At 38.7% G+C, this 22,985-nt stretch overlaps 1 protein-coding gene across 2 annotated transcripts; it reads left to right on the plus strand.

Annotated features, from left to right (window-relative positions):
* The first annotated feature begins 510 nt into the window (after positions 1 to 510).
* LOC115771238 (tetraspanin-18) lies at positions 511 to 22,896 on the plus strand. 2 transcript variants are annotated; one of them, XM_030716839.1, is made up of 7 exons: positions 511 to 785; positions 1,118 to 1,200; positions 16,197 to 16,306; positions 16,992 to 17,090; positions 18,944 to 19,072; positions 21,312 to 21,671; positions 21,738 to 22,896. In XM_030716839.1, exons 3-7 carry the CDS (start codon positions 16,241 to 16,243, stop codon positions 21,885 to 21,887), a joined length of 804 nt encoding a protein of 267 aa, XP_030572699.1. In that variant the 5' UTR covers positions 511 to 785; positions 1,118 to 1,200; positions 16,197 to 16,240; the 3' UTR covers positions 21,888 to 22,896. The 2 variants fall into 2 exon arrangements, with proteins under 2 accessions (XP_030572699.1, XP_030572700.1); XM_030716840.1 differs by lacking the exons at positions 511 to 785; positions 1,118 to 1,200 and adding an exon at positions 16,047 to 16,115.
* Positions 22,897 to 22,985: the final 89 nt, after the last annotated feature.

Here is a 22,985-nt window from a genome sequence, read left to right on the forward strand (position 1 = left end):
CAATTTGCTAAAAGCTTTCAAAGTTTCAAAACAAAGGCGCCACTGTAATACCATACTGAACAGTCTGGCAACGCCGTTCGCCACAAATTCACCACACAATATTCAAAAGCTGCACTTAAAAGCTATTTACCCCGCGCTTCTTATTGCTTGCTGCTTGAAAGCTTTCAGCTGGCCCAACCTGCTATTTTTATGCATGGTGGTCGTGCTTGTGTTTATGCAGCCGGCCAGAGGCGTTGCCAGCAGGGGAACTTTCGTATGTTTAACCTTATCACAACCAAATGTGACCATATGCTATTACAGATTTACTATAAACATATTTCTTATATCTTCTAGTATGGTTAAGCCTCTTAATTTGTATTAATGCGTTTTAGCTCTTTCTGCCGACCCCCTTTTCAGAATCATCGACTACGCCCCTGCTGTTAGCTCTTGGAGCTTGTGCTTTTGAGCTCCAGCTCTCCAGCTCTGATGTTGGGCCCAACAGTTTCAGTTCGTGCGCACGGGCCAAACAGTCGACACAGTTTTGTGGCATTCTCTATTAAGCTCAGATCTGAGTCGGAGTATTGAAAGCAAGCATCGCGCAGTTTGCAGCCGTCGGTTGTCGTTGTTGTCGTGGTCGGAATTGTTGTAGCTGTCGACGTTGTTTTTGTCGCTGTCGCAGTTGTCGCGGTCGCTGTAAGTGTGCGTGTGTGTGTGTGCCTGGAATCGCTCAAGCGGGAGTTGGCTGCTACAAAGGCTTCTCTCTGCTCTTCTCTCAGCCTCCAGCATACGTCTCACCTAAGCTCTCGGTGCGTCTCTTCTGGGTGCCTACGCGCCTTTATGTATGTGTGTGTGTGTGTGTGTGTGTTTGTGCGTGCTGCTGATTTTGTGTATAATTTTTTGCGCGCGCTCAATCAAAACAGAGCCCAGCTAACATCAGGGCCCAAACAATTCACAACAAAACTCAACAAACTATCAATAAACATGAATTTCTCATTTAAATATATATTTAGTAAATTATTAATATACTGGCGGAATATTAATTTAAAAACAAGAATATTTTGCATGCGAATCCGTTCAAAAGCAAACAAAATGTACGGCAAGCGATATAAATGCTCTAAAATTTCCCAAATCGTTGCAGCTTAAACATCAACAGGACCTCGACGCCTTTCCTATTTAAATATTCAATAAGCTCGCCTGCAACGCGTGCTTAACACTTAACTGGTAAGCTTGACTTTTAGTTTTACATGGGCATTTGTATGCGTGTGTGTGTGTGTGTGTGTGTGCGCGCATGCATAAATCAAAAGAGATGAACAAGCAGCACAGCAGAGAGCTTGCTCCTGTTTCTGCTGGCTGTGCCACTGTTCTCAGCAGCCGTCGCCACCCGCTTTACTTGCCCACGCCCTGCGCCTAAATCAGTCGCCCAGCAGCCACCCAGCAGCCACCCCCAGTGCGCCCAATGCCCAACCCCAGGCTTAGTGGTGGATACGCACACGCTTTTGCGTCGTTGCCAGCTCCTCTGATTGCTGACGCTGTCCAGCACTGCGCCCCCCGCCTGGCCCATCTGCCATTCATCTTCGCTTGTCTTCTTCTTATTTTACCGTTGCATCTTGTGCTACTTTTCAATTGTCATTTGCGCGTCATTTCTTTGCGGTCTTTACATGTTTTACCTTCGATAATTCTTTTTTGCAGCTCCTCGTTTTCGACTCGGTTTTGGTGCAGTGAAAGGCTCGCAAATACTTCCGCAGCCCATTTGTTGTTATTTTCTTGTTTCTCCTTTTTTTTTACCATTTTCTTATCGTTCTTTGACGTAGTTCTGCCATTCGCTTTTTGATCTTGAAACTCGTGCTCTCTCCCTAACCCTCCACTCCAACAGTTTTGCAAGCTGCGGCTGCCGAACGAGTTTATCAAACAGGAAAATCATTAAAGCAATTCAAATTGTTTATTGAAAAGCGACGGGCTGGGCAGGGGGAAATATGCAAGAGACGAAAAATTCGATTTTTATTTCTCGTTGAATTGAGACTTTTGTGCTGATTTTAGCAAAAGATTTGTGGACTCACTTTTTGCTCCATTTGCAATTAGCTTCATAGTTAAACGGTTTTCAACTCAAGTCGAACGTAATCTGTCTTGTGCTGAAGCTCTATACCCTGTAGCCTGAAACTGGGCACCAGAGGGAGTTTTGATATGTGAAATCTCTATACATATTTATGCTCTATCTTTAAAGTAGACTCAATTTCGCTTAGAAATAAATAATTTTTTAGAAATTATTTTCGTTTTTCTATATGCATGTTATCAAAGAGTAACAAAAAGTCGTTCTAGCCTAGAGCATTCATGCTAGTTTCTCGTTAGTACAATATAATCGAAAGCTGATCAAACATTAAAAGTGTATATTGAGAGAAAAAAACTCTCTGAGATCTTTAACTTTTAGTTTTCATTGAGTTCCTTCAGAGAGAAATACTTAATAGACAATGACAATAATTTATGCATTGCAATTGTTTAAACAAAAGCAGTTGCATTATTCGTTGGGATGAGAGCAACTAGTATTTTATAAGGCAATGCCAATAAAAATGTTGAAAAGAAAATTCCAATAAAAATGAATTTGCAACTGTTCAGAAAACTTGGCTGCACTCTTGGCCATTCGATTTAACTATTTTGTTGCCAAAATAGTGTTGCCAATCAAATAGACAAATGTGTAACAAAGTTTTTGCTAATAATTCAGTTACCAAACATCCGCATAAAGTCTAACAAAAGTTGTTGCAAGCCGGCTCAAAGAACACATCAAGCATGAAGCAAGCCCAAGTCGAAATGTGCAACATAATTCAATTAGTACAGAGAGACGCATAAAAGAAATACCCCACATCGAATTGAAAGGAAGTCGCAACGGTCGCCAGAGGGCGCCACCTGGCAATTGGCAGCACTTGAAGCGTAAAATTTCCATTTGAAAAAAGTAGCCAAAAACGCAAATTTGGCCAACAGAAAAGCTCGGCGAGCAGCCAAGTTGGCGGCGTCGTGCACTGTTGACCCACTTAACAGATACGTTTATGCGTTAACGTAATTTGATAAACTTCTTCTGCTTCTGCTTTGTGGGCCCAAAAACCCAAACTTGACCGCGGTGCCAAGTCTCAAATTGATTTGGCTATGCAAACAATGGCCGGAGCTGAGCGCTAATAAAACTGAAATAAAATATAAATGCGACGACTTCAACACAGACTCAAGGTGAACGAGTATCTGTAAAATGTATCTGTAAAATGTATCTGCAGTTTGCCAGCGCGCTCGGGTTACGGTCACCTGCGTGTTGCGCATGCAACAAGCGAACGCATTGCATATTTTATGGTAATTCGAACTTGGGCCAACTCTTTATGCACTTTCACACAAGTCAAACTAGCTCATGCCCTGCGCCCTGCACCCAACGCCATTTCTCACAGCCATCTTGAGTTTCAGGTGTGCGTTGCTTCAATTACCGCCGCCAATTGTAATGTGCCCCAAGTTCACTGCACTGGTCAGTAATTAAAATCAAGCCGCTGTCTGCAGGAAGACTTACACATAGCAAGAGTGTGTGAGTGTGTATCTAAGCGCTCTTTGGCGTTCTCACAAATGTTACCTAACTTCCCTTTCTTAATTGCGCGCAATTCATTGGCAACATTTCATTGGAAGTACTGCGAATCCATTAGATCTCTTTCTTCATTGCGGCAGTGCTGCCCATTTAGCGGAAATCCAATACGCTGCACGGCTGACCACGTCTGCTGTGCAATTGTCCAGCTGCCTGACCGTTCCATGTGCCCCTTGGGCTTTAGTTAATCGCCTAATCGCCAGTCTCAGCTCTGTCAAGCCAAAGCCTCTTTGCCTCTTTTCGTCTCTGTGGCTTAGGAGCTGCTTGTGGGCCATGTTCGATTAGATTAGTTTTGGATTGTCATTGCAACAATGCCGAGCTCCTAACTGAACAGTCCCTAATGGTATCATTTAACCCATTGTTTTTATCTTAACTGAACTTAATTAAAAACTAAAATTAACATTAAATACTGCTTGAAATTGTAAAGATAAAATCTAAATGTAATTATAGTTGTTATTGTTATTGTTAATGTTATTGTAATTGTATTGATATAATATTTTTAACATTTGCATTAGGTTTGCCTTTAAAACTAATTGAATCTTTTTAGATAAGGAACTGATTTGAATAATTAAATATATATATTTGAATATTAATATATTATCAATATATATAAATCTAAATAATATGTACCTATTCAAAAGCTTACTTGCACTCGTGTTCGTGTTTGATTGTCATCTATTAGTAGAAGTTGGAAAGACTTTTATATGTACACATAACTAAGAGAACTGAGTACGTTTTTGTAAGAGCATAAAACACATTAGTTAGTTAATTAGACTTTATGCAGCACTTTTTAAATAAAGAAAAGTATGAAAAGCAGCCAGGCTTATTTGAATTCATGAGAATCGCACAGAAGGGCGATTATAACAAATACGGTTCTTGTTTTTAAGTGTAGCTCAGGTGTGGTAGAAAAGTGAGCTAAACTTTTTATGTGTTTGGTCAACAAGAACCTAGACACACATACATATACGCAAAAAAGTTAAAGAAGTTAATCAGTTGGGACAAACAGCTTTATAAATAAAGATAGCAGCTAGAAGCTTAAGACGTTGTTATTTTTAGAGCTGTCTTTTAGCCAAGATATTAGAACAGCCCTGCGCTAGATTGTGAGCTGGTTCAAATGATCATCTAAAGCTTACACTGAGAGAAACTAAGGCGAAAAGTAGCTTAAGCCTAAAGAGCTCATAATCTACAGACCTAACCGCATAAAGACCTGCGGCAAACGAATTCCAATTTTCTTTGGCCCATTTCATAAGATCAGCAGGTGCATTTAAATGGTGGCTCCAGCGCCTAATGCCCGACTGCCACACACATGATTAATGATTAATGAATCGGGCGATTTATATTTAAAGGCCTTAAACAGGAAGTGGCAAAGCGGGCCGTAAAAATATTTACTTTCGCATGCCATGAAAAACGCCACACGCCAAAAATCGACTTAAAAATGTATGATTGCGCAATCGAGAGTGCGTAACTCTGATTTGTAGCCGTTGTGTTATGCTTGCCCAATGCTTAGCCCCGTCCACACTTGGGCGCCTAATGCGCTCGAAAGCGACAGCAATTAACCGGGCTGCCAAATCAGCCTCAATCAGACGCCCCGCAAACACGGAGGCGTCAATGAAAATGTCTTAATTTGTTGCACGATGAAAATATCATTTGTAATTGAAATAAATTTAAAGCGCAGTTCGCGGATTGAAAGACTTATAAGCATGGGGCATATGTTAAAGGTATTTTCTTTTCTTTTCTGTCGTTTTTTTTTTTTTTTGTTGTTTCTGTGAATGAAAACAAAAAGTGAAAGTCCAAACAAGGCGCCTGCAACAATGCATATTAATTTGTTGTTTCTTTTTGTTGTGTTTATCATCATGGGACAGACGGAGAGACAAACAGGCAGACGTGTTGGCCTAGCCAAGAAAGCGCTAAACACCCAAAAAAGCCCAAAACTGGCCACATTTGAGCCCTATTTGTTGTTGTTGTTGTTATTGTTTTGGCTACTGCGCATGTGTGGCCCAAGCGCAGGTTTTCCATTGGCTTTAAAGTTAGTTTCGTTCGCCTTTGCCAGCTGCATATTTGCACGCTGATGCAATGCGCGACAGTGGCTGCAAAAAGTTGTTGTCTCACAGGTGCGCCAACAGCGTCGCATTTAACATTGCCAACAGCAGCTGGCAGCAATATTTCTGCACTTTTCCCAATTCATATATTATTCGTGTATAGAGAGTATCACGATTTTCACACGGGGAATGCAAAGCATCGACTCCTTAAGGTATATATATTCCTGATTTGTATCAACAGTTGAGTCAATGTGCCATGCATTGGCCATGCCCGTGCGTTCGTCTGCATATTCTTGAAGTCTTAACCAGCTCCCGGCGTCTATATCATAATACACAGAATAGAAGATATGTCATAATAAAGTATCTCTAACATCTAAAAGGGTATTCATTCTGCGGCTACCCGTAGTCAATCGTTCTTTAGTGTTTAGAGAGTGCATTCAACTTGAACAGCACATTACACAGTCGTACAAAACTCGGTTGCACAGCGAACATAATATATATTAGCTTATCTAAATAGATCTAGCACTTTGAAGCGTTCTCATGCGCCGCAGGAAGTGCCAGCTCCCAGTTATTAGATAAGTTTGCACGCAGCTGCCAACTAGCTAGGGGAGAGATAGGGAAATATAGGGAAAGGCGGGGGCGGCTGCCAAAAACTCCCACATAAATTTACACAGTTTTGAATTTACACTAACCACAAACTGTGTGTGTGTGTGTATGTGTGTGCGGCAATATTTCATGCTGCTTGCAACAACTTGCTTGCAACTTTATGCATGCCACCTTTTTAAATTTTTTTGTGCTCTGGACTGCCGGGCTTTGATTTGGTGCGTCGTGTAGATACATTTGGCTGGTGGCGCATAACTTGCAGTTAGCTGGAGTTACGTTCACGTTTTCAAATTGCATTTCCCAGGCGGGGCGGTGTGGCATTTCGCAATTGGGAGCTGCCAGTTGGCCAACATAATTGGCCAACTAAATCGAATATATAGATACGCAATGACACATATCGTATAACTGGCCAAAAGGAAGTGCCAAAGGTTGCGCTCGCAGGCGAATGTGAAAGTTGCGGGCCGAAAGGAAAAGCCAAGCCGCTAAATAAAAAGCTAAGCGCATTGAACTCCGCCCCTGGGCAAAACAAACAAACACACAAAACTTTAAAAGAAAGTTAAATAATAAGCGAATATTATCAAAGCAGCAGCCAGAGGCCTATCCAATTGCAAGTGCAGCGGCAGCGACAGCCGCTAACTGTGACTGTCACACAGCTGTGTGTATCTGTCAGATACACAAACTATCAGATACACACTCACGCGCACACAGTCGAACTGCAGCCGAGTTATGAGCTTAAATTAAATGCGAGATGTATAGAAATTAATATGTGAATATTTTTTTTATGCCCCGCAGCTTTTGTTCCTGTTTTTGTTGTTGTTGTTGTTGCTGCCGCATGACTCAAAATGTAAATTAGCTGAAATGGTCGCCGTGTGGGCACCTTTGCGCCATGGGCACCTCCAGCTGAACCTCTTCAATCAGTTGCCTCCACTCGAGAGCTGCACATTTGCGTTTGCGGGCGTTGCAGGTTGCCGGGGCAGGGGCAGCGGCAGGGGCAGCGGCAGGGACAGGGTCAGCAGCCACAACTTTAATGGAAATTTATATGCATCTGTTATGAATTGTAGCGACAGCGGGCGTTGCCGTTGCCGCGTTGCCGGGTTGCTCCATTGCCGCATTACAAATGCTCCATTTTTGTGCTATTTTTTTGGACTCTTTTTTTTTATGGAAATTGTCGCTCACGCGGCGTATGCGTAATTTATATGCAGCTTGCAGACGAAAATTGCTTGTGGGTCTTAATTGGCAGCCGGTTCCATGGGCCTACACCAAATCTAGTCTACGAGCTAGACACCTTCGTGTGCTCAGCTAAGGGTTAATTGAGATTGAGATAGACTGGATCAGAGGGTATCTGCCCGTCAAGCAGTCGCTTTTGTTTTTTTGGCACTCGACCAAAGTGTTCGTTCAGCTTCATTATGTTGCACAGACAATGTAAATAGTCTCATTTTTTTTTTTATTGATGAAAAGTGAAAAATGTGTCGCAAACAACAAAAACTGCCCGAGCATAACCATTCGAGCTTCATATTTTCGTAAGTTAAATAAATGTATGTAAGTATGTCAACAGTGTTTAGAGCTTATGACAGGCCACATAACTCGTTGAACAACAACCAGAAATATCAAAAGCAACGACTCAACTAGAGCAATGAGCAATCACAGCCCACAGACCCCAAATTGTACAAGTTCTGAGAGTTTCACTTTTCAAGCATTAAAATATTTAAACAAAATTAAATCAAAAATATGTTAAAATAAAAATAAAATGGATAATAACAATTATACTAAAACATAAAACAAGCAAAGCTCTACATATTCTATTTACTTTTATTTCTAGTTTTTAATAAGAAATAAATTATTTATTTATTTTGTCTTGGCAATATTTTGATTTCTGGAATTCTTAAATTGGTAAAGTACTAAAGCAACTCGTAATTGTTGTTAATACTCTTTTTTTTTGCATTTGAAATTCTTTAAAATTAAAAAATCAAAAGCCAAGAATTTGATATTAACCAAAAATTGGGTCATTGTCGTTCGACTTTTATTTCTGCACGTTCTTGACCAATTTGCTGCCCACCAGAAACCCTCCCGCGCCAACCCTCCTCCACCCGGCACATGCCAATTTCTGATGAGCAAGCAGCTCAATATTTATGTTATAACGAAGCTGCAACATTCAATTTAAACAAAAGCGTTGAACTAGAAGATATAAATAAAGTTGTTCCACTTAATAAATGTATAATAATGCCTGTTATTCTATTCAATGTGAGTTTTAAAGAGGCCGTTTTCGGTAAATGACCTTTTTAAGCAATAGTTAGATCGATAGCTTATAACTATATTCTATACTTATAACAATAATAAATGTTGTAAAAATATATTTGATCTAAGCTTCAATGTACTCATCTTTTTGACATCATGATTGCTTTTACTACTCGCTTGCCCTGCAGCATTTCTTCCAAGTCCAAGTCTCTAAATCTTCCATAGTTTATCTCTCCATTCACAAACCTCTTCAGAAGAAGTGCTTTTTCTGGTGTCTTTACTTTTTTAACAACATTTTATCAAATCATTCACATTTAACAGTTTTTCTTCAAGCTTTCAACATAAAGTTCGTTCTCTTAGAATGATATTAAAATACTTGAAATATGCAAGGAATACCCCTACTTGAAATTCTTTGCATAATATACGTAAAAAATGTTAGCCAAAAAATCTCGCACAGCATTGCTAAATGGCCAGATTTGTGTCTTGGACAGGCTGCCTGCCTACATGGATTGGCAATCCGCCCGGTTGGCTACCAGTTCAGTTCAGTTCGGTCCGTCCCGGCTGTCAGTCCGTACGGCTGCCAAGCGGAGTGCCTCGCAATGAATGTCTCGTAACATGGCCGGGGCGTTGTCTGCTGCGCAGATTTGGGCACATGCCATGGTCCAGAGCACACAGCCAGGTCGGAGACTGGCGCGAGTCGTGTGTGTCAGGTGTTAAATTCGCCTGCCCTCAAATACTAGACATAACTAACGTGCGGATTTTCGTGTGACAAACGAATGGCAAGCAGAGCAAACATTTTGCGCCTCTCGACCATTGACCTATAAAAGACAAACAAAGCGCCTTGAGCTGCGCACAGCGGACCTTAGATGCGAACCCGTGCCGCAGCCCCTCCAATTATGTCAATTAACTCTGTGCCTAGCCAAGTGTTGTATAAGCGTGCAGACAACTAACAACAAATACAAACAAATAATAGCAACTACAAACAACTAACAGCAATTTGTCGGCTGCACAAGTTGAATGACATGCGGAAAAGACTTTGAAAATATTAAAATTTGATTTTAACAATTACCTGAAGTCAGCACAAATGAATTATGATTTTATTTACAGCTAACAGCTTTTTAGAGTTAATTTTTTTTGAACCGAACCGAACACAATTTCAATTCATCTCTATATATAAAATAGTTTGTCCTGACTGACTGACTGACTGACTGATTGGTGATCAACGTACAGCCCAAACCGCAAGAAATAGGAAGCTGAAATTTTCACTGAAGTTACATTATGTAGTGATAGTGCATTTTACGACGACGTTTCGTGAAATTCCAGTCGCATGTTTCTTTCTTGGGAGAAGTTTTAAGTTAGCATATACATATGCCAGTTTGTTTTGTATATGTATATGCAAACATGCATGCGTGCGTGCATGTATATATGCAAGCATGCATGCACGCGTGTATGTATGAAAAGATGCCCGGACACATACATTAATACATGCATACATGCATGCATGCATACATGCATACATGCATACATAAATACATGCATACATGCATCCATGCATACATACATACAAACATACATACATACATACATACATGCATACATACATACATGCATACATGCATACATACATACATGCATACATGCATACATGCATACATACATTCATACATTCATACATACATACATACATGCATACAGACATACATACAGACATACATACATACATACATACATGCATACAGACATACATACAGACATACATACATACAAATAAATACCAGCCCAACCTCCTCCTGCGCCGCCGCCTCCTGCTCCACCGCCACAAGAGCCAACGTTTCCTGCCTTGCACAATTTCAGCAAAGCCTACTTGAGTTCTTGAGAATCGAGGAGGAGAGCAGTTGGTAGAAATTCATTTTATTAAAAATTGTAGCTCAGCAAGAAATCAGCTTGGTCTGCGTTTGGTATTAGAAAACAAGCATGCATGCATACATATATATATACAAAAATGCACTAACACACACACGCCCACACACATATATATAATACTTATATGCCTTCGTAAAAAATAGTTGTATTTTTATATACTTTGTGCCATATAAGCTCAAAATTATTTACTATTGCTAGTTTTATACTATTTTTCTTAATGACTTGTTTCAAATACAACAGAAATTTTTTAATTTAACGATTGTTTAAATTGTTAATATACAATCATAATAAAATAAATTAAAGAAAAGGCAAAAAAAGTGCTCTACCCACAACTTACTGGAGTCGTCCTTTTCGTGGCGAGTCGATGCAAATGTGATTTTAGCAAATTTGTGAAGCACTTAAAAATATGCTTTTATGCAAATCAGTTAACGAGCCGCAACGTAAACAAACATCATTTGATTTGATATTGTATTTTGCCAGCTTGCTTTGCATTTGCATTAATTAAGCGCAAAATGTATAAATAAATTGATTGTGCGGCTCGTGCTGTGGCAAGCGACAACAACAATGGCAACAAAAATATGTAACGCCTGAATTAAATGAGTTTAATACCAGTCTGATGGCTTCGGGTGCTTAAAGCCCCATTTTTAATTGGGGATTCTTGCAACAGACATCCGAGACAACGAAGACAACGGAGACAAAGGCAATCAGTTTTAGGTTTTGAACTCTGGCATATTAAAACAAATATTTTCGCAAGAGATAAAAGTCTCGCACACACACACACACACAGATATTTATGTCAATTTTATAAAATATGTATATACCCACTTACGGGCTGGCTAAAAATATGTTGAACTTAATAAGCTTTTGTCAGACATTTTGCTGCAACATTTTTGATTTAAAGATTAGGAATATATATTTGCGCAATTTATGAAAATGAATTCCGTTTTCTCGCATCTAGATAAGCTCCAATGTAATCTTATGCTGAAGTATTGTGTCTGTTGAATAAGTTTATATATACTTATATTAAGGCTGCCAAAAGGGTTTGAACCGAAACGTTTTTGATACTGAAATTGCAATTCCAAGAACTAGATTAGCTGATAATAAAATTGATCGAACCGTTTTAATTCTGATCTTACAATTCCATGAACCGAACCTAACTTTAACCTGAAACGAACGAACGAACGTGAATGACCAGCTTCACAAACTGAAACAGACAAATTGTACTTGCAAACCATAAATCAAACCCAACTAAAACTTTTGTTAGTATCGCAGCTTTGATATGCCTATTTATATGTTCTACAATTCTCTATAGAGAGCACAACTTATAATTAGCGCTCCGAGTACGCCCTCTCATAGAAATGTGAACATATAATCTGCACCTTTCTTGCTCAATTATAAAGTTCCCACATGCTTTCGACTGCCAACTAAATGTAGAAGTTGTTTTTTCTTTCAATTGCCACTCGCTGTGGTATCATATATGTAAATTAGGAGCCTGGGCACCACCCACCTGCATTTAACGGCGCAGATTTTTAGCAATTAGTTTGTGCGTGTGTGTGTGTGGGAATGCCAGAGACCCTGCTGACCCAATTAAGCCTCATTACCAAGTAAATCAGTTAATTGTCAGGCACAAGACAGCACAAGCTGCCAAAGCGAACGAGAAGGAGAAGTAGAAGAGAAGCGCAGAGTATTTGCTCGCAGAGTCTTTCTCACGCCGCAGATGAACACTTGTCGAAGAAGAAGCTGCAGCACTTTTGGTTTCAAGCATGAGTTTTTGCTATTATAGCTTTTTGACCAGTTTCCAGCAGCTGCTGCGGCTGCTCTCTTGGCCACAAGCACACAGCAAACCAAACGAATTGAAGTTTACTAAAATAGAAAGCATTGGCAATAAATACAATTTCTAAATTCTTGGCAAGCAAACGTGACAAGTGTACCAGCTGCCCCGCTGGCTCCCCTCTCTCTCTCTCTTTCTCTGTGGGGACCTACATGGAGAACGAGAATAAAACGAAACCCACTGAAAAGAAATCATTTATGGCAATTGTCTGAGGAAAAACTTGCACACGACTCTTATGACCGCGTCTAAGTCTAAGTCGACTTTAAAACTTGTGTAGATAAGAAGTTTGGACAAGTTGCTGGCTGAAACCTTTTTGCCTTTTAACTTTTGCCTTTTAATTAATACAAGTTACGGCTTTCTTTAACCCATTTTCGGTTTAACTACAACAACTAAATTACCTGCAATCTCTAGTCTCAAGTCTCAGCTCTCAATCTCTCAAACTCTCATACTCGGCTCGCATTTCCTTTTGGCCGCATCATTGTAATAGAAATTTTAATCACACTCTGAACCACTCTGCAACACCGCCAAAATGTGCATTGTACGACAACTTTCTATGGTAAAAATAAAAAATACAAAAAAAAATGATATGCAAGCATTTAATTGCGCGTGTAATAAACAAATGCTTAACAATAGCTGCACACAAACCATAAATTTGCAATTCATTTTTCTTTTTCCTTTTTTTTCATATTTTGTTGCTGTACATTTAATTACACACGCGCGGCCTAATCGAATTGTAGATATTTGTACTCCAGTTGAGCAGAGCTACGGCTGCAAATATGTATATATAAATATAGTATATATAGTTGCACAGTTATCAACTAACTGGGCTGAAAATGTGCCTTAATTAGCCTGCCGAGGCCCCAATTAAAACTGTTTGCCATTTTATATATTTGAGAGCTGAGCTGAGCTCCATATTTATATATAGACATATATATAGTTATGGTCCGACTTGATGTTTGAGTTTGGGCTCATGAGAATGTTTATGATATGCTGATGATGCTGCTGTCTTTGCCTGGGCTGCCAATAACGAGGGCAGGCTGAGAAGTTATTACTGTATGAAACTTTAAACTTTAACAGAACAATTTATTTGATGGCAATTGCAACTTTAAGATTCGCAATCTATGCAGTTTTCATCCTGCGGAACTTCCAGCTAAATGGATACGAGCTCCATTCTTTTACAGTACACTTATCTATAATACAAGAGATTTGGTTTACCATACAATACACCTATAAAAACATTTAGATGTATAGGATATTGAGTAAGCCTATTTTATTACCGACTAGAGTGCGACTAATTTGGTCCTTTATTTTATTGGGATCCATATGTCTTTGGATTATGAACAAAAGGACAAACGAATGTGCAGCTCATCTGCGAAATGAAGACCTCATTCGAGGATTTTGAGAAATACTCTGATATTTGAAAGGTATAAAGATAGAAAAAAAGATATCATATAGAGAGAGTACTTGAATCTCCTATTGCTCCTATTTCTCAGCCAACCCTCGCATGCGCAGTTAGGGAAATGTGCTAATATGTGCCATGCGCCACTTGAAAGCTAATAGGAAGATTTTGTCATGTGTGTGCGTGTGTGTGGGTGAGAGCGTGTGTGGTTGTGTGTGTGTACTAATGATAAGCTTTGCATTTTGTATGGCATATGTGAGCAGCAGACGGGGCTGGCGAACCTTTGAGGACTTTGTGTGTGCACTTCAAAGGGCTGCGGCAGCTTAGTTTTGCATTGCCATAATTAAAACTTCGAGCTCTTATCGAACAGTTAGCGTTTAAATGGAATCTGATTATGATATTTGCCAGATATGCAGCCAGAATCAATTATGGCATTCAGAAGTCAGCTTCTATGTTAGCTAATGTGTTTATATTTACTTAATATATGCCAAAGTCTCAGTGTCGAATCAGAAGTCGTGAAGCATTCACATTCGCATTGCCTAAATTCATAAATTAACAGCAAAAATTGAAATGGAGACGAGAACTTGAGGCCTGAACGTCAGCGAAGCTTATCACTCAACAGCAACAATGGGAAAAGCAATTAAAAGTTGGCCTATTTTCTGCTGACAATTTTCCAACGACTGAAAATTGCTTCAACTGAGGGTGTGGCTGTGGGTTGTTGGCCATAATCAGGGCTGTGTATGGCAGCTTAAAACCATAAAGCATTTTGCATTTGAGTACCTGCACTCGGCCTGTGCAGGATAACAGATTTTAGGATTGGAAGAAGGCCTGCTTTAAGGCTAAAGTTGGCCGGGAAAATGTTTGCCAGTTGGCAACAACAGAAACAGCCGCAGCAGCAGCAGCAGCAGCCACAGAGCCGCCGACTGTTCCACTTTTTTTAGCATCAATGGCTCGTGACATTGTTTGTGTGCACAGATATTTACACACAAACACACACACACACACGCGAGTTTATGCAACATACAACGTTTATGGACTGCCCACTCCACAAAACGCTTTTCATGAAAACACGTCAGAAGTCTCGACAGCCGCACACTTTTAATTTCGGTATTTGTGCGTGTTAAAAAAGGCTGCAAACTGGTTTTCAGCTGAACTAGTTCGCTCCCTGAACTTTGAATTCTAATATGTGTTTTACTTTAAGCCGAAACTTACTTAAATCAAGACAGAATTGCTTAATAGATATTTGTAAAATCAAGCAAGTGTTGCAGCAATTCGAGTGTTTCATCAAAGCCTGGCTTAAGAAAGGTATTCTGATTCTTTAACGAACCGTGAACCGAACCATCGACAGGTTCTATGTCTGGCGCAGCCAACTTAACGCCTTTTTAACTAAGGCCTTTTTCGGCTGCTCATTTCATGATTAAAAAACTTCGTAAGTCTTCTCGCATAAACACCTTAGCACACACTCGCACACACACAAATAGAACTGTGTAAAGAACCAAAACATGTTTGTAACAAGTGAAACGTGCTTGAGGTGAGAGTAAGCAGCTAACCAATACTCTCTACGCAGTACGAAAGTAACATGAATTTGAAAAAAAAGAAAACTTGTGCTTGTACCTGCCCTAAAACGCATTAAAATTATCTATAAAGATGTATTATTATTATACTAGACAGCTTTAAAGTTGTAATAGATATGAGCTAGATTTTAGTCAAATATGCTTGTGCTTAGACATACCCCAGTAAAGGGTATATTAATTATGCTGCTGACAGAGGCAGCTAAAAAGAAAAGTGCCTGCGAGCGTCAAGCCGTGTCGGATATGAGAGATATATAGAGAGAGGGAGAAAGAGAAAGATATCGGGAGAGAGAGATAGAGAAATGGCTGGAGAGAGGTAGAGAAAGGGAGGCAGAAAAACGAGAACCACACTCTTAATGAGAAAGTTCATTTGCTGTACGCATTTGTCGCAGCCAAAGCCTGAAACTGAGATTAAGTGAACAAAACATTAATTAATGTAGTTAAGTTCATTAAAATTAATCAACTTAACAATTGCTTAAATGCGTAGCTTGGAAGAACACAAAGAATATATCATTAAGTTTGCAAAGCGTAGAATAAAATAATTAAACATGAACTCTGTCAAGTCTGATAAATAGTTTTGAAATGTTGTTGATGTTGGCCAAATAAACATTTAAAAAGTCTTCAAAGTCGTTTAGTTGAGCTTTGGTTAGAGTATGTTAATGTCAACATCTAAATTGAGTTTTTCCCCTTCCTGTTGAACATATTCACTAATTTTTACGCTAGCTTCACATGTTAATTTATTAGGCACGGACACGTACCATATTTAAGTTGATAACAACTGAACTTGTCACACACACGCACACACACACACACACAAAGTGAAAACATATTTCTCTTGTATTTGTTCTTCGAGGCATTTCCTGACACTTTCTTTTGGCTGGCACTTGAAATAATGAACTGGCATCTTAATGGAATTAAAAATGAGCTTGTAATAATTAATATTGTATTTGTGTGTAAAATGTATATATTTAACTAACTTGGAATTTCTTTTGCGCTCTTCTAATTGCAGCCCGAGTTTAAAAAAACAGCCGCAAAATTTCGAAAACATCGAAAATGGTCTTTGACTGTGGTGTCTGGTGTGCAAAGTATTTGCTTTGCATACTGAATTTCATATTTTTTGTGAGTATAAATAAATTACAATTTGTATTTGAATAAATAATAAATAAAATAAAATTAAATGAAAAATGCAATAAAAGAATTTGAAAAAATATTGCACATATTTCATATTTCATATGAAAAAAAGTTTGAAAAGTCGTTTTGCTGTTTTTTAATTTGCATATTAAATTTCATATCAGCTCAGTCGCAAAAATTAAAATTTAAATGTTAAATAAAGGCAACCGAATGGTAAATGAGGCTAATAAAATTCCGTTTTAAATAAATGAATATATTTGTAAATCATTTCCCTAGGGAATGCATTTGAAAAATGTTTATTTTTTTCTATTTTATTTATATTTATTTTGCTGTTGTCGGTTTGCTTAAATTGCATTACAAATTGTTCGGAGGCGCGGCTACAACATTGCGGCTGCAGTCAATCAAGCAAATCTCTGCGCATGCGCAGTTTTTTCGCATTTATGGCGGTTCATTGACTTTGTGGTCGTTGTTGTTGTTGTTGCAGTTGTTGCTGGTAGTGTTAGTGTGTTTATCGTCTCAACATCATCAGCAACAACAACAAATGCAATCAACATGACCGAGCAGCATAAACATAATAATGTTGTGTGCTGGCCTACGATTTGCATGCCAAGCTAACTGAGGGTTATTTTTTCATATCATGAACACCTTTTTGTTTTTTGTTTGTATCTTGCAGGTGCTAGGCACAATTATATTCGGAGTCGGACTATGGCTGGCCATCGACAAGCACTCGCTGATTGCTCTGCTCAAGCTTGTCGAGAGCGAGCGCATTGAGGTAAGTGTCCACATCTAATGCCAGGTGAAAGTGTGCGGGAAACACCCCAAACAGCCAATGCCAGGAAAAGTGCCCACCAAAAAAATGCCAATCATAACATTGAAAGGCAATTTACGCGTTATTATTATTAGTTTTATTATTTTGAAGCCCAACTGTGAAGCCACCCCAAATGCGAGATATACCCATATACATGTTATGCCCAATCTCGTATTCCCCAAAGCGACATCACGTGCAACTGCGGCACGTAATTGTTGACATTGCCCCATGGAAAATTAGTTAGAATGCGAGTTCGTCATTAAAGTGCAGCTCCATATGTTATTAGAAAAGAGTCGGGTATTTATAGAAGGGTGTGTTTAAGAGGGATGTATCCACAATATTGGAACCCCAAAGTAAATGTTAGATCTAATTTGCTTTAATACTATTCTAGGTTTCTAAAATATTATTGTACCAAAAAGTAGCTGTAAATGATCTTAAAAGAAAAATAGTATTTTAAAAATCTGCCTAACTATCATGCGAATCAAACCACTTTTTGCATATATTACAGAACAAATCTAGAAATAGCCTTCACCAAATATAGCCCACTTTTTGCATATGAAAATATCTATATTGAAATATTTTCAGTACAAAGGGCAAATGCAACATAGAAATTTAAATATTAGAATCATATATAAATCTAACACAAAGATTTATCCAAAACCCAAGTTCAAGAAGATGAAATCAGCTTGGTTTCCTTGGATTTCCATCTTAAGTAAGATACATTCATATTTTAGCATATTTTTTTTTTTAATTACAATAATTTGGACTAATAAAGTTCTCTTAAACCTCAAACTGTCATCCCCTTGTCTAAGCGCAGCCGCTTTGCATGCAAAATGATTTATTATCTAGATTAAAAGCTCTATTTAACATCATGTCAACAACAAATGGAATAGACATGGTTGTATAATAAAAAAAGTATATAGTAAAATAACAGATACATTGATAAATATATATATAATAAAAACTAGCTTCAATTGCAATTACATCGTTAGCTGTGCCTTATTTAAACTCTCATGAATAATATAAATTCCGCAAAAATCCACAACTTCCGTGGCATGCCGGATGCCAAACATGCCTGTGGATGGACTATTTGTTTATACACAAATGAGTTTGCATTTAGAAATTGCATTCTCAAAAGTCGTAAAACTTTTCATTTACTTAAGGCGACATAACTGAATATTAGCTCGATTGAATGTGAATATATATATATATATATATATATATATATGTGCATATGCATTAATTGAGTTTGGCTTCGGACCATGGCAAATTCCGCTGCGCAGTTGCATGTCATGTGGCAACAAGCAATTGATCGCTGTCTGTCCAAGTTCGAGGCACTTTTCGTCCGCTTTTGACATACTAAGTGAAAATCGTTTGGAAAAACAAATGCGGAACAGGCAAAGTGCATGCCCTAGTTGAGCTGCGTGTAATGAGTAATTGCAGGTAACTCGAAATGCACAGGTAAAGGCTAATTGAGTAAACTGCCGCCTGACGTGGGAGTTGCACAGTTTGGTCAATGAACTTCGCAAAACTTTCAACCGACTGAAATTTCATTATTTTTGCTTTTCCAACAACCCACTCGCAGCTGCCAGCTTTAAGAGTACTTAAGTCTTTCATAGTTGTCAAAAATTTGTCTATGTCAATTAAGAGATCTCGTACATAATTTAATTACGAATGTTGCGAAAGTTGTTTGGGCCAGTCGAAAGGTTAATTACAATTACGTATACGCCGCGCAGTACGCATTCTTATGCTAAGCACGGACAATTCTCAACTCTCACAATCTCATGCATCTCTTTAATTTTGTATACTCTTTTTAGCATTTTACACAGCCTCAGGTCATAGAGCAAATGGCCTACGCTCTGCTCGTCATCGGAGCCGTCATGTTCTTCATGAGCCTCTTGGGCTATTTGGGCGCCATGCGTGAATCACGCTGTCTGCTGTCGACGGTAAGTGTCCAGATACAATTACGATCGAGTCACAGATACAAAGATACAAGTAAGTATCGCGGCTGTTGCCCAACGAGCGGTTGCATCATCTAGCCAGCCGAATTGTCGAATTGTTGTAATTGCAACTTTCAATGGCGCCGCGGGAGACGCAGCCAACAAATATTCATTGCACGCTTATTGAAACGGGTTGTAGATTTTGTCTTTAAAGATATTTATTTTTCGTTTTATGTTTGTTTTTTTTTTCTGTGGGATTTTCATTTGACTTTGGTGCTGGCTTGGAAAATTTGTTGGAACCTTTGTTGCGGCCAGAGAAAGTTGCAATATGTTGTGGGTACATGTTGTAGGCCTCGTTTTATGATCTTAACATCTGACATTTCCATGAGCTTTGGAACGTGTTTCAGCACTTCATCAAGTGTCGTGAGGCGCTCGCGATTGCATGTGTGTGTGTGTTTGTGACAAGCCCTTCACTTTTGGCTCTGTACTTGATCTTGTGTGCTTGGAATTGTAATTTCACCTGAGCACATTTCAAGGCGCTCGCACAAGTTACACCTGAATCATATGCATATATACACATCTATCGGGCAGTCTGTGGCCCAACCCTAAAAGAAATTTCTATGATTGAGCTCGTGCTGGGCGGCAATTAATAAACAGTTTATCACTTTGGCTCAGGCATTGCGAGTACTCGACTATTTAAGCTATTCATAAGCGTCTCAAGACTTTCCAGGGCTTGGCCAATTTAATTGCAACAGGTGCATGCCTCGGACGGGCCAGAGGGGGGACTTGCCTTCTTGTTGTTAATAGTTAATAGTTGTCACACACACACACGACTCGATTGCCCTTCGGGGGCGTTGCTTAGACTACAAATATCTCTAAAATGTGTATGCACAAAATTGAGCACAATTTGCAGTAAATGAAGCGAGGGCGCTTTTAGTTATGGCCCAAGGCCGGGCACTTAGCATGGCCAAAGTGTCTTAGCATTGCTTATTTTTAGAGAGTGCGCCAATTATTTACCAATTGGCAAGTTCATTGGGTCTCGAGCTCTTAAAATGTTATTTGCGACACGATGTTTAACGAGTAAATGCTTTTAAATTGAAAAAAAAAAAAAAACGGCAAGAAAGAACAACAATGCCAAAGCAAGCCGAATGTCAAATACCCTTGTCGCAATGTGGGCTAGAAATGCTTTTGGATTACCGAAAGATGGTTTTTATAGAAGTTATATATATGTTAGATGAGAGATGATATATTAGAGTAAAGGGAAGCTCGTAGGGAATAGCTTATAATTATAATATAGTATGTATAGAGATATATGATTTGGTAGTCAGATAGTCACAGGTTGTCTGATAGGTCAAGATATCTGAATAAAAGAAAAAAGTATTTCATACAAAAACTAATTATTAGATCGATTCCTTCCCTAGAATATATAAATTTAATAGAATATAGGTATATATATGTAAATGTCAAGTTGAGTATACATTTTTTGTGTGCTTAGGAAGATATGAAAACCAAAAATATTTTTCATGCAAGAGCATGATATATGATGGGCCAACCCTTTGGTAGCCATATGTTAAAGTTACTACTTCAATCCGATTTTGACATATAAACTGCCCAAAGGGTTCGCAGATGTCTTCTTCAATGCATTACACAATGTTATCATAAACTCTTTAAGGGTATAAAAATAATGAATGCTTCACACTGAGCTGCAGCTAATAGAATAAATATAGGGCTTAAAGCCGGTTCATCAGCGGACATCTAAATTCAGGCACACAAATTACATGTATCTGACAGATACATTAGCTGGCAGGCAGTTAGCTTTGGAGAGCAGCTAACGAAATGCTGCCAGGCGTAACAGCCAGCGCAGCAGCAACATGGAACTTTATCAGGCCAAAGCATCGCGACAACAAAAACAACAACAGCAACAACAACAAATACCAAAAGAGCTTATAAAACATTCAAGCAGCATTTCAAATTGACCTTCAGCATTTAAGATTGGCCAGCGCCTGCAGCGTGTGTGTGTGCGAGCGTGTGCAAGTGTGTGTGTGTGTGTGTTTGCCCGAACTCAACACACATCTAACGCATGCTGCACATTTGGCTCAGGGTCAAACGCATAGATTTTTATGTAATGCTCACGACTCGACTACATAAATTATGAATTGGGTCAGCGGGTGAATGGGGCGAATGCGTAATGTGCACATTCTACATTTACCAACACTGTTACTTATATGATTTTATTTTTGCGCAGTACGGCACCTTCCTCATACTGCTGCTGGTGGCGGAGCTCGTGGCCGGCGGCCTGGCTGTCTTTTATAAGGAAAAGGTGCGCAGCGAGAGCAAAAAGTTCCTCCAGACGACAATCACCAGCTATACGCTGGGCGAGAACATGGATGCCACGTCGCTGATGTGGAACCAGCTGATGGGCAACTTTGGCTGCTGCGGCATCAATGACTATCATGACTTTGACGAGTCGGAGGCGTGGAAGAACACAAAGGGCAATCGCACCATACCAGAGGCCTGCTGCGTCCTCAAGGATGTAGCGCAAATGGTGCCGCGCGACGAGGACTGCACGACCAATCCCAGCGATGCCAACAGCTACTACAAAAACGTACGTGTCACCTGCTCCACTTGAATGTGAACTAAAACTAAAACTAAGCTACTCTTTACCTTGCAGGGCTGCTACGGGGTCTTCACCGAGTGGTTGATACGGCAGCGCGAGCTCATCATTGGCGTCATTGTGGCCGGCATTGTGCACCTGATCCTGGTCATACTCGCCTTTGCGCTGTGCAAAGCATTTGCCAAATACGACGATATGCGTCTGTAAAGAGGTTTTCTTCTCATATAGAGTAGCCAAAAAAAAAAAAAAAGAAAGCTTATTGTGGGTAAAACAACAAAACAGTGAATGGCAAACGCAAACAGCTAAGAAATAAAAATTAAAGAAAACAACAAAAATAACCCCAACGAACATTGAGATACGCTCAAATTTCAAATGCATTTTCCCCCAAACTCACACACACACACACTTCTACTCTACGCAAATATAAATAAAAGGAAACCCGAAATGAAAGTTTAACAAATATTTAAAACAAATGTTGCTCAAAAATTGCCGCCAGACACGAGAACAGTGGACGATGTTTTTATGAGAAAGAAAATATTAACAAAAAAAAAAAATGCTACGCATATTTATTTGTGAATGAAGAAAATCTGTTTTGATAGCAGTTTTAGTTCGTAAGTAGTATTCTACTATATACATACACACCCACATGCATATTTGTATTAATTATAGTGTTTTTTAGTCCTATTTCATTAAAAATTTGCAAAACTGACTCTTTGCAGCAAAAAAAAACCACTCAATACATCACAAGAACGTATAATAAAGAAAATAAGAACAATGAGAAAAGATTTTGAAGTCAATATAAACATAATACATTTGAAATAATTGAGCACATCTAAACGAAATCGGCAAATGCGATTTTCAATATATATTGAAGTTGTACTATGTGTATTAGAACGTAAGTCTTCTATGTTTAAGTTCTAATTTTAATTGTTTGCTATGGCTATATTCAAGTTTTTAACTACACGTATCGAGCGAGCGCGACGAATGCATCGTGTTTATACCTTTTGTTAAAAATGAATGTTGTACATTTTTGAATTATATATGTATACACATTATACATACACATATATACATAAATATATATATAACTATAATTAATGCATATTATAAACACGTATGTCTGTAGTTTACTTAATGTACTTTTGAAGCAAAATGCCCCCAACTGAAAAACTAAAATCCGAATTATAATAAAATCAAGTGAAAATAAATTAAAATCCAAAATACAACAAATTTCAAATGTATAATTCTGCAATTTTCGAATTTGAATTTAAAAAATGAAAATAAATAAACATCGAATAAAAGTTT

This window comes from Drosophila novamexicana, unplaced genomic scaffold (genome assembly GCF_003285875.2).
Source record: "Drosophila novamexicana strain 15010-1031.04,08,12 unplaced genomic scaffold, DnovRS2.1 tig00000024-arrow-pilon, whole genome shotgun sequence".
NCBI classification, from domain to species: Eukaryota; Metazoa; Arthropoda; class Insecta; order Diptera; family Drosophilidae; genus Drosophila; species Drosophila novamexicana.

Coding starts and splice junctions, on each gene's coding strand:
- LOC115771238 (XM_030716839.1), top strand. CDS start 16,241: ATGGTCTTTGACTGTGGTGTCTGGTGTGCAAAGTATTTGCTTTGCATA. Junction 19,073..21,311: donor CACGCTGTCTGCTGTCGACG/GTAAGTGTCCAG, acceptor ATTTTTGCGCAG/TACGGCACCTTCCTCATACT. Junction 21,672..21,737: donor CCAACAGCTACTACAAAAAC/GTACGTGTCACC, acceptor TTTACCTTGCAG/GGCTGCTACGGGGTCTTCAC.